Source organism: Dendrobates tinctorius, unplaced genomic scaffold, assembly GCF_039654945.1.
Source record: "Dendrobates tinctorius isolate UK_male_01 unplaced genomic scaffold, ASM3965494v1 ptg000093l, whole genome shotgun sequence".
Lineage (NCBI taxonomy): Eukaryota > Metazoa > Chordata > Amphibia > Anura > Dendrobatidae > Dendrobates > Dendrobates tinctorius.
Window position 1 is genome coordinate 12,059,445 of NW_027361761.1, and position 12,643 is coordinate 12,072,087.

At 43.1% G+C, this 12,643-nt stretch overlaps 1 protein-coding gene across 3 annotated transcripts in view; it reads left to right on the plus strand.

The window, feature by feature from the left end:
- LOC141098550 (cytochrome P450 2K1-like) overlaps positions 1-12,643 on the plus strand; it is a 42,094-nt gene that overhangs the window by 6,041 nt on the left and 23,410 nt on the right. For all 3 annotated transcript variants that reach the window (XM_073586436.1, XM_073586435.1, XM_073586434.1), the window contains 3 exons: positions 83-269; positions 4,092-4,254; positions 10,056-10,205. In XM_073586436.1, the coding sequence (XP_073442537.1) occupies positions 87-269; positions 4,092-4,254; positions 10,056-10,205 (496 nt within the window). In that variant the 5' untranslated portion in view covers positions 83-86. The remainder of the gene's footprint in view (positions 1-82; positions 270-4,091; positions 4,255-10,055; positions 10,206-12,643) is intronic.

Sequence of the window (12,643 nt, forward strand, 5' to 3'; positions counted from 1 at the left end):
ATTAGGGTTGCTCAAAGCGATCCTTTCATCTCTAGTGAAGAAATTATGGATTGGTTAATCTTTTCTTTTCTTTCTTTTTCAGGACCATGTTCGCTATTGACCCTTTCACGGTTCTTGTAGCGATTTTTGTGGGTTTATATTTAATAAAAATTTTCAAAGGGTCGAAAAGCAATAGCTACAAAAACTTCCCACCTGGACCCAAACCCTTGCCGATCATTGGTAACATGCACATCTTGAACCTGAAGAGGCCGTACAAGACTTTCCTAGAGGTATTATCTGTACTGTATGTGTTATATTGCACAAACATGGCAAAAAAGTTTGGACTGTAAACTACAGGTTTCATAAAAATTAGATCTGCTTGTGCATCTGAGAGTTTCAGAGTATTTTTCAAAATTTTTACTAAATATTTTGTTCGGTAAAGTTATTTTATAGCTATATCATCTCCTATCCCTTATCTGAACAGATGGATTTGTGAACCGTACTTAACTGTGTGAATTTATGTACTTGTAAATGGACATGGTTCACTAAAAAGTAGTACTGATGTTCTTTGTATCCCCTTCCTGACATTCGTCAGACATGTAAGGTGCATGTCATGTCAGGTCCCCATTTTTGAAGCCAGTAGAATTCCGGCAACCTCTGACAGTGACAAACCTGGTACACAATCATGGATCACAGCGGACATCACCCCACTCCTTTCCAATGTAATCTTATGATGCCTACTAAAAGCACCCCCACTCACCTATGGAAAGCCCTGATGTACTCATATGTTCAGGTCCCTTAAAAGGACAAGATAGTTTTTTGAAAATCTAAACAAAAATGTTAAGTAAAAGTTAGATCATTCCTCTTTTACCTCATTAAAAAATGAAGCTAAAAATGAACACCTTCAAAATATAAAATTATCTAAATCGGATAGTAAATGACATAACTTAAAATGCAGTTGGGTCGCCCTCCCAGGGCCTGTGGGGTACTCGGTACCGGGCCGGTGTCAGGGGGTTGTGTCATAGCAGCGGTGACCTGGTCCGTGGCCCTGGGCGCCCAAGTAATGGAAGTATATGTAGTTAATGGTGAATGGAATAGTTCGTGATGCCACCTGTGGTGTTCGGCAAGTGAGGTGTTAAGCCGATGCTGCAACCAGATCCTCTGGGACAGATGGTGTGATGCAGCAATGGTGCTATAGCCCTCCAAAGGTAGGGCTGTTGTCCCAGGGCAGTGTAGGTGTGGGGACACTTTGATGGTGTAGTGTCCGTCACAGGGGATGTAGCAGTGCTGGTGGACGCAAGAAGGAATGGAGGACACCAGGGCATGTAGTTCCAACACTTTACTTACAGTCCGTATTGCCCGCTTCTGTACCGTGTCCTCTGGGTCAGAGACTCAGCCAACCTCCAGGCAAGATGGAAAGCTCCCCTCCAACACTCCGCCAACTATGTGCCTTTCCTAAATGACTCCTCTATAGCGCCTTTAAGTGTGAAGATCTCCAGTACCTTGGTACTCTGAAGATCCTTCTGTCAGCTGTTCCTAACAATTCTACTCATACGGCAGACAGCTGTAGCCTGCTTCGGGGACTCCCTTATCCTAAGTCCCGGCTCTCTATACGATTGCTGTTGTGCCCCAAGTCTTAGTTGGGAGTAGTGCATTTACAGCCAACTACTCCACCGGTGTCTGCTGCAGAGCCATAAGTGTCCATGCAACTGCGGGGACCGGGCTCTTGCCTTGCACTGAGAACCTATAGGCAGGGTTCCTCTTCCAACCCACGTCCTCTCTGTTCTCCTACTCCTTCGTTCCGTACTTGTCTCTCTCTCTTATGGAAGCTTAGGTTTCAGTTCTATGTCCTTCTCCTTCTTCTCCTTTCCTGTGCCAGCTGGCTCAGATCACTGAGGCAGCTGCAGCACTCCTTCCTCCATCCCTTCTTCCCGGGATCCTCACTCCAGTCTGAGTGACTTCTTACCCGCCTGACCTCCTGCCAGACTGAACCTCCCATCCTATACTTTCCCACTCTTTTATGTATCTTAACTCCACCCACCTCCCAACACATCCAGTGTTCCAAGCAGGGAACCACCAGAGGTGCTCTGCTACTCTCTAAGCACTGAGCTGCAATGTGGTTGTGCAGAACTAGCCTGTTGTGTGGGGTGCGAGTGTTGGAATCTGGAAAGGAGTTCCCACCTTACCCGGATGGTGGGGCACTACACCTTAGGAGAAGGTGCAGTACCTCTGTGGCGACTGAGCCTCAGGGGCGTCACACAGTAAGTGTTTTTGTTTTTTTTTATTTGCGAGTTCTACTAAAAGAAAAGAAATAAAATTCAAGAAATATATTACCCCAAAATAATCTGTCCATTAAAGATGAGCTGATCAATCCATGAAGGATTGACTTTAAGTCAAACTTCATAAAATTTTCAGGTCCAAGTGAATTCGAACACTCTTGATTCTTCAGTATTCCCAAAATAAATACAATTGCGCATATTGCAAAAAAGTCTGAGAAGGTTGATGAAATCAAGCGCAGCCAAGTGGGCTTCCTCATAGTGCCCAGCAGCTATTCCATTACATGGTCTAGCCCAGCGAACCAGGGTTGGCTATTACATATACTGTATATGAATGAAGGGGATAATGTAAACTGTCATTTTGTGTGTTTACAGTGTAGAGAGAGGAGGTCAGAGCGTGTAATGATAAAAAAGGCCTCATCTGATTGTGGGGTACTATTGCAGTTCTGAAGCAAAGTAGAAATGGCAATGGTAGTCTCATTCTGTGAACACTAATCCAAAGATTCAAGTGATAGCAAGTACTATTTTATAGCCACTCAGTGTAATTGTGAATTGGCCAATATATGATATATTGCAGTAACTGGATCTTAATAGTTGCATTTCTTTCATTATTATTATTCACACATATTAAACAAGGAGGGGCAATATTAAACACCTCATTGCTAAAACCAAATCTTGAATCCAAGGCTTTTGTCAGAGAGACCATGCTTCTGTTTTGCACATTTTCTAGCTACAATAATTCAATACAAGGGTGAGTTTCCACGAAGCGCATTCCTTGCACTTTGGACTGAGCGGAAACCCCAACCCGTTCTGTATGCGAGGTGATTTCGGATGTGCTCATTAAACACATCCGGTATCGCCGCATCGTATACATAGAGTAGGCTATTTACCTTGCAGAGAGGGAGCGTCTCCGCAAGGTAAACAGACACGCTGCATTCTAAAAAGATGCGCCGCATGTCCGGTTTCGTGGGTGTCACCCGCGTATTAGGACGCATAGTGGAGGCGGGATTTCATAAAATCCCCTCCACCATGCTGTAATATCTGGACGCTGCGGCTTAAACGCTGCGGCTTTACTCAGCGTTCAATCTGCAGCAAATCCGGATGTAATACACCACGTGGAAACTCGCCCTTAGTCCCATATACGCCACACAATACAGCTGTTTGTCACTGATTGTCATCCAGGTTCTCCTAGCCAATAAAAGTTGAGATAATTTGGACATTAATAATGTAGTATTTATTAAAGAGATCAAAACGGGTTCAATACAGTTCTGAGAGTGCTGCGAGTGTTTTTGGGTAAATCTGGTGAATTTGAATTTTCAAATACTCCATCCAAGTCTGGTATCAATGAAAAATGTCAGCTCCTCCAAAAAAACAAAAAACAAAAAAAGCCTCACACAGATCAGCTGATGGTAAAATGAAGGTTGCAAGTCTCAGCAAATAACTATAGAAACAATTTTTTTTTTTTCACATCTCATTTTTTCACCACCGAGTTTATTAAAAAACTGGACACATTTGGTATTGATGTCATGTCGTCAGGTCATTTTTAGCATGAAATGAGAACCGTTAAAACAAAACCTAAAAAAAAAATATTAATTGCATTGTTTAAGCAATTTAACTCAATTTTGAAGTTGCTCTGATTTTCTAATACAATGAATGGTGAAGAATGAATTAGAAAGTACATCTCTTCCCAAAAGAGCGACTCCTCATACGACTGAGCACAGAAAAGTATGACAATTATGTCACTTGGTAGGAAGGGAAGGAAACAAGTTAAAATGCAAAAATGAAAGTTGGCTGTGGCGGGAAATGCTAACTAGTGCATTCCCATTCTATTCACAGCTCTCCAAGAAGTATGGCCCAGTGTTCAGCGTACAGATTGGAAGTGAGAAGATTGTTGTACTTTGTGGATACGAGACCGTGAAGGACGCTCTTGTCAACTACGCAGAAGAATTCTCTGACCGACCCAATATCCCCATATTCCAAGACATTACAAGGGGATACGGTAACTTATATTTTCTGCTTTGTTCACCAATCTTAATTTACCATTCTGCATGCCATGCACTTAAAATGCAAACTTACTAATTTATTTACCAGTGGCATGAATCTACAGCAATACTATAAAGTGGTAATCTTTTAAAAACAACCTCATGTGAATTGATCCTATGGCCAGGTTCACATCGCGTTATGGCAGTCCGTTTAACAGATGCGTTAAGCGGGCTGCGCTAACGCTGGTCTTCTTTTGATCGCGTTTGTGCCATCTGCTCATTCTGCGCTAGCCGTGACGGACCCTCGAACGCGGTAGACCGCGTCCGAGGGTCCGTCACAGCATAGCGGGACTTCGGTAAGCATGCCGATTTTGACATGCGTCAGCGATGCGCTAGGTTATGGCAGTCTATGGGTGCGTTAACGGATGCGCTACATCATGTTAATACCGCTTTGTAATGCTCCATTAAACGGACTGCCATGACGCAATATGAACCTGGCCTAATCGAGCGCATGGACCTCAAAGATGGAAGTTCCTCTATTCCTGACATTTATGCTTTTCTTGAATCTGCTCAAAGTAGACTGGCCCAGATGCATATTATTTTTTTTACAGACAGTGGGAAAGTCACTAATATTTTAAAATAACTAAAACAAATCTTATTTTTTGCATAATTTTCAAACCTGTTGACAGTGTGTGCATTGAGGTGCATATCGAAACCACATCAGCCTCCTCTACTACAGGGGCACCATGGTTGACCTGATACCTGAGGTTTCAGACCACTCTGAAGTCCCCCTAGTGTCCCTATTTTTAATCCAAATTTCTCTTTGCTCCTTGCGTGTCCTTTTTTTTTGACTCGACAAAAAGTATTCAAATAAATTCACTATATTGATCATTATTTATTTTATTTTTTTTTTTTTTTTTAATTTCTAATTTGTTCCTAAAAAAAAGATTAATTTTCTGCTTGAAGTGTAAATTTTAAAACAAAGCATATAGGGGGGAAAAAGTAGATATTTCACGCAACATACAATAACTTTCTTTTCTTGGTAGTGAGGCATGTTGTTGTTAGATTATTTAAAGTATGGAGACAAGAGTCACAATTTTGCTTGGACAATTACAAGAAATGATCATACAAAAGAGTCACTTGGGGGTTTTATTGGCTCACCTGCTCAGGGGGATTGTCAAAACCGTAGATCATGGTGAGAAGAATGGACTATATGCAGAACAGCCAACAGACAAGGATCAGGTGGCACCAGGTAAATCAAAGCCAGATGTGAGGATACAAGTGGAAACAATAAGCTGATAGGAATTTCATATCTTCCAGGAGGGATAGCGGAGAACAATATGCAGTCTTTACTTTCCAGCAGGGATGAAGTTAACAGCAGGATAGCAGTGATATAATGGCAACTGATTTGTGCTTGCAGAGGTCTTGTTACACATAAGAGTAATAAATGAATAGACAATGTGGTATCTGGCTTGCAAAGTTACGATTTATAGCACAAATATATGTAAATTGGAACTTTCAGCAAAGAATGGGTTAACTGCAGAATAGCATAAAAGTAATTATAACTGATTCTTAACAGCAGAGTTGAGGTACAGAAAGAAATTGCTGAATAGGCAAATTGAAAACTAGCTTGCTGTGATGTGTTATTTTGACTGCAGCAACCAAGCGATGAACAGTACAGAAGACTGTTAGTAATTTGGAATCCTGACTTGCGTTTGGTTACACCTGGGTGAGGCCTTCTTCACACGTCTGTATTTAAACACGTCCATGAAAAACCGGTGGTGGTGTCATCAGTGTTTGGTCAGTGCGTCATCAGTGCTTTTCCGGTTTGGTTAAAGGGAGCATTAAATTACAAAGCTTCTCTTATACTTTGCAATGTTAAATATGGACAAGACACAAATGGCACACTGATGCCATCCGTGGTTTTCCATGGACCCATAGACTTGGATCGGCCCTTGCCATCTGTGCTGCATGAGAGAAAAAATGTCTGAGTGTTTTGTATGAAAGCTATGTTATAACATGGACCCTGTGCATAGCAGCATAGGTTATAATGGGTTCATGTGGTATCCGTGAATAAAAACAGATACCACACATACTGGAAACAGACATGTGAAGTAGGCCATGGTGAAGCTAAGGAAATAATTGGTAGCTGAATGGAAGTCAGGAGCAGCAGATAACTAGGTACATAGTCAGAGCTTGACGTAAGTGAAAGATGAAGCAACTCCTGAAAGGTGCATGGTCTTTTTTTTAGAGCAAAACTATCTCAATACTAATATAGCACGACTGCCTAAGCCGGCCTTGAAGGGACTCTGCCAGCACAGAATAACTGTTCCAACTAAGCACAAGCTCTTGGTGGGCAGGTGTATTGAAATGATAGTCCCGCTGCTCGGTGCTTATCAGCGGGGCCATAGTTTGAACAGTCATTCTGTGCTTGGAGTCCCTTAAAAGTCCTTAAGTGATGAGGTCATGTTTTTGCCAGATATAGACTACCACAAAGGGAACAAATCATGGTGGAAGAAAACAAGTGTCGGTGACGGAGTGACATTAGGAGATCATTCAGATTCCATTTTTTCATTTGTGCAAGAAAAATGGACTGTCATTGGAGTGTTTTTACTGATAAAAAAAATATACTGTGGATAGCACTGCAGCCTTGCAGCGCTGGAGTCCTGGGTTCAAATCCCACCAAGGACAACATCTGCAAGGAGTTTGTTTGTTCTCCCTGTGTTTGTGTGGGTCTCCTCCGGGTACTCCGATTTCCTCCCACATTCCAAAGACATACTGATAGGAAATTTAGATTGTGAGCCCCATCGGGGACAGCACTGATAAGAGCTGCGGAATATGTTAGCACAATATAAATTAAAAGATTATTATTATTCCGAGCATGCTCGGGTGATCTCCGAGTATTTTGGCGTGCCCGGAGATTGTTTTCTTCATCTAATCTGCAAGATTTTGCGACTTGTAGACAGGCTGAATACATGTGGGAATTCCCTAAAAAACAGACATTCCACACATGTAATCAAGCTGTCCAGCAATCACAAATCATGCAGCTGAGGCGATAAAAACTAAATCTCCCAGCATGCCAAAATACTCGGAGATCACCCGAGCAACAAGCACAGATGGCACTCATCACTAAACAGCACAGATGGCATCCAAGTGTTGTCCAATTTTGTTACTGACCCACAGACTTGTATTGCCGATTTTGGTCCACAATCTTATCTCAGAGGCTAGAATGCATTTAAAGTGTCATGAATGTCAGTGGCTGTCAAATCAAATACCACTTCCTATTGCGTGAATGTTGTTTTTGTGATATTGGTTAATGTGGATATTTTTCTATATAAGCAGAATAACAGAAAATAACCATGTTTTTTAATTGTTTTTATTTTCATGACATGAGAAATCATGACCTTACACAGTAGAACATTTGATGAGGAAACGTGTCCTTGATCTGAGGTATGATCATGTCCATTTGTAAATGATTTTCAATGATGCACGGCAGAAACACTAACTTACGGCAACATTTTTATTGAAAATGGGATTTATTAACTAAAAATCCAGTATCGGGCCACGCTCCCATGCTCAGTATTTGGTCAGCATTTTGCATCAGTATCAAAACCCAGGAATGGCTGAAAAATGCAGAAGTGGTTAAAAGTTCCTATAATACTTTTCCTTTGTTTCATTCCTTGATTTTTGGCTTGCATATACTGATCTAAAAAACTAACCAAATACTGAACGTGTGAACGTAGCCTTAACGTACTGAATCTGAGACCTAATCTGCATTCTTTATTGCTCAAGGGCTATTTTCTTAAAAGCACACCATGAGGTTAGCATGGTTTTACACAAAAAAATATATCAAAGACATGAATATGACTTAGTAGGTCTTTTAACACTTGTTACTATAAGAAAAAAAATATATATAATTTTTTAACAGCCTTTGGCTCAATCTCGTGTCATGGCAACTTGATGAATGAACGCTCTGTAGGAAGATCGATCTTGTGTCAGCCTAGATAGGCCCACTTGTGTCTTTCTCCACATAATCTTGATAGTACCAAAGCATTGGATTGCTGTTATTCTTCATTGCCTTTGTGACACCGTCCCACGGGCACCGGCTCCCTCCGCAGCTCTCACTCACCCGGCGGCGCGCGAGCTCCCTCCTTCCTCCTGCTCACGTGCTTCTCCTCTTCCTGGCCTCCGGGCAGCTCCCTGCCTTCACATGCACGTGCGGGCGCGCGCCCGTCCTGATGGTTAACCCTGCGGTGGGTGGCGGCCGATTAGCGGTTAGCCAATCACCTGCCAGCAGGGGATATATCAGGCGTCTCCCATAAGGGGATGACGCCTGGTTATTGTGTGAAGTCCATACATTGATTTAGCCACCTATAGGGTTTCTATAGGTTTTCCTCCTGTCCTATACTCTTCCTAGCCTTTTCGTCTCTGCCTCTCCTGGTTGCCCTGCCCGCCCACCGTCCTGCTGGTCCGTGTCTCCTAGTCATCAGTTCTGACCCACTCCCTGTGTCTGGTTCACTTCCTGTCCAATTTCCTAGCCTGTTGTCCTCCTGTCTTCCCTATCTTCTCGGTTACTGTTGCTTTGTATGTCTCCTCGTCTCGCACCTTGGTCTCAGTGCGGTCTCCCAGTCCTGCCTGTGGTCACTCCGGTCCTTTGAGCCGCCCCTCTTGGTTTCAGCTGTCGCGGTGTCTGATCCCCCATGGGCCTGCCCCAAACGGTCCCTGTATAGGGGTCGGTTTCACCTAGTGCGCTCGCCCCGGGTGTCTCAGTTCCGCGACCCAGAGGGTCCACTCTCGGATGCTGCCAAAACCCCCGAAGCGTCACAGCCTTGTTCCTTCTATTCTTCTAACCATGATGTCCTTCTCCAGTGATTGCTCTCTTCGTATGTGTCTAAATTAGGCAAATTGTAGACTGGGGATCCTTGCTTTGTGACCTGTCTGGCTTCATTTGTTACAAAATGGATTTTTAGTTCCTTTTGCCATCCATAGTATTGATAACCTCCTTTTCTAGCACCACATTTCAAAGTTGTCGATTCTTTTTCTGTCTTGTTTCTTTATCATCCACGTTTTGCATCCATATGTTCCACAAAAAAAAGACCAAACTATATGCAAGTCATATATTTGTCATCAGCGAAATGTTCCTCGATTTGAAGACCTTGTCCAGTGATTTAATTGTTGATTTTCCCACCCATAGTTTTTCTTCTATTGACTTCCGGTGTCATTGTTGCATCTTGAGTTATCCTCAATCCGAAGAGATTGAAGTAATTTACAGCATTTAGTTGCCGTCCTTATGAAATATGTTGCGGTGGTACCTGACAGTAGTCAGTTTCTTAGTTTTGTGCTGAGTCGCAGTCCCATGTTCGAGCTTTCCATTTTGACACTCCATAATAAATCCTTAATTCCATTTACGCTTGTTGCTATCTAGTAGAGACACTAAAGATCATCAAAGAAAGTCTAAAGGCAAAAAGGAACAAGCAGGACGCTGACTAAAATGGATAGATATGAATATATTTATATAATTTTTTATATAGATTATTCATTTTCTTAAAGTTACGGAGGTATAAGTTGAACCAAAAGGGTAATCTGATAAATGTTTTAAAATTGTACCTGCATACTTGATTTTACTGTAGCAAAAAGCTACTTGACTAATCTAAGGGCATGCCACAAAAAGTCCACTGTTACACGAAAATGTGTGTAGATATGTGAATGCTCAGTATAACATGTCATAAAAGTGTTAACTTTTTCCTTCAATAATAATTGAATTATTCATTTATTTTTATTTTTTTTGGCCTTACTTGCCATCAAGTTTTTTTTCCAGGTGTTCTTTTTTCTCATGGTGAGAACTGGAAAGTGATGAGAAGATTTACAATTTCAACTCTGAGAGATCTGGGGATGGGAAGAAAAACTGTAGAAAACCAGATAAATGAAGAATGTGATTTCTTAGTAAAAAAGTTTAAATCATATGGAGGTTAGTGGTTGAATTCTCTCCTTTTCCAGACATAATCCTAAAAAAGGTGATAAAATCAGTTTTAAGATACTCTGTCAGGAGATGTTTGCCACACGGTACTGAATTTCATCCAGGGGTGTGGTACTTGGCTCTCAGGTAAGGAAGGGGCGCTGCCAGAACTCACACACCTGCACCCAACATTAGTCCCCATCTGGCCAGGGGGGAGTTAACTAGAGGGTGTGGGTGGAGAAAGAGGGCGGAACTTAAGGGATTGTCAGTTGGTGGGACGAGTTAGTGCTGAGGTAAGCAGATTGTTCTGGAAGGAGTCAATCAGTCAAGAGGGAGAGAGAAGGAGTCGCTTGTGGAGATCGAAGCTGAGTGCAGCTTGTCTCCACTCGTGGTCGGTGGAGGAACCAGGTCGCAGTTAAGGGTCCGGCCCCAAAACTAGTGGATAAACTAATGACTCAGCTAGGAAGCTGGAGGCGGCAGTATCTTTAAGCGCTGCAGGTATATGTTCATTTTGTTTCTAGCTTAGATTGTCTGTTTAGTGGCCAGTGTGAACTTGCTCTTACACGTTGCATGTATAGTAACTTAAAATATAATTAATTTCTTTCCATTTTGTCTTAGTCCCTAACCATCGCTGTGGCTTTCTGGCTTGGAGAGAAGTGTAATGGTCTTTGGAGCCTTTCACTGTGGGAGAAAGGACTGTGACTTACTGCATCCTAGGGCACTTTTTGTGGATCTGTTTTAGCGCGTTTGGGAGAGGGCATGATCTCAGGCTTTAAATACAAAAAAAATGGTTTGTGTAATGCTTTGTCTCTCACAAACACCTGGAATATCAATGTCAAGGCTCAACTTGCCATTATCATCAGGATAGACCTTTTAGTCTATCGGGCTTTGACTCTCCCCAGACAGATGATGCTGAAAGTGTGAATAAGGCTAAGATTGTAGCAGCAGCTCTGACAATGGCTTCCTCTGCTCCTTCATTTGAAGACAAATGAATGTTCGGTAGACTTTAATGCTCATGAATGTGGTAGTTCAGGAACACTATCAAGATGTGACTGCTGAGATTAGGTAAGGGGGGCCGTGAACCATCCCTTGGACTGAGGCCTTAACTATCCCTGCTCTCAAAGTACCTCTATAGATGAGGAGGTTTGGGCCACCAACCCTGCTGTTCTCATGTTATTCCCTAAGCTGTCCCCCCCCCACACACACACACGCAGGAGCCCTGGGACTGAAATGCTAGTGTATCAACAAGACAGACAGGGATAACAGCTAAAAACACTCACCAAAGTTAGAGATTTATGTAGGGAAGGGTAACAATGCACCAATCAAATGGGAATAGGACAGTGAGCAAAGCATACATCCAAAAACGGCATGCAACAATTTCCGGTAGCAATAACAATCTCAAAATCAGCACAGTGTCTCCAAGGAACTAGGAAGAAAAGCTTTCACTGGCAAGTAAGAGAAGGTCTGACCAGATTTTATAGGGAAAGGAAATGATCAGATCAGGAACAGCTGTGAAATGGAGCTGCAAGTTTCTAATCCGCATAGAAAGGGTTGTTAACCTCTTCTGCACCAAAATAAACGGAATCCATTTAATCTATATATATATAATCGTCTTATCATGTCTGTCTGTAATTGAATTCCCGCGGCGCTGACTGGTCGCGGTTGCCAGGCCGTGACCCATCAGTGACAGGCGTGGCTGTTTGTAATGGTATGCTGCGCCTGCCGCTGTTTGGCAGGCGCAGTCTGGCGCATCGCTCAATCGGGCACAGCGCATCTGTAAAAAATAGAATTAAAATAAAAAAAGGTTATACTCGCCTTCCGACGGCGTCCGATCTCCTTTCCATGCGCCCAGTCTTGCGGTCCCAGTAATGCATTCCGCCTTAGACCAGAGATGACGTCACTCTCGCGAGAGCGCGACGTCATCAGCGGTGTTTCACGCAAAGCATTACTGGGACCGCGAGGCCGGGCACGTGGAGTGGAGATCGAGGGCCGTCGGAAGGTGAGTATATAACTTTATTTTAACAGAGGCCATGCATACTAGGAAAGGGTGGTGACGGGACCATGCATACCAGCAAAGGGGGTTTGAGGGTGACCATGCATACCAGGATAGGGTGGTAAGGGTGACCATGTATACCAGGATAGGAGGGTGAGGTTGACCATGTATACCAGGAAAGGGAAATGACGGGACCATGTATACCAGGAAAGGGAGATGACGGGACCATGTATACCAGGAAAGGGAGATGAGAGGACCATGCATATCAGGATTGGGGGGGTGAGGGGACCATGCATATAAGGATTGGGGCGAGAGGACCATGCATACCAGGAAAGGGGGGGTGACGGGACCATGCATACCAGGAAAGGGGGTGAGGGGACCAGGCTTACCAGGAAAGAGGAGTGAGAGGACCATGCATACCAGGATTGGAGGGTGAGGGGACCATTCATATCAGGAT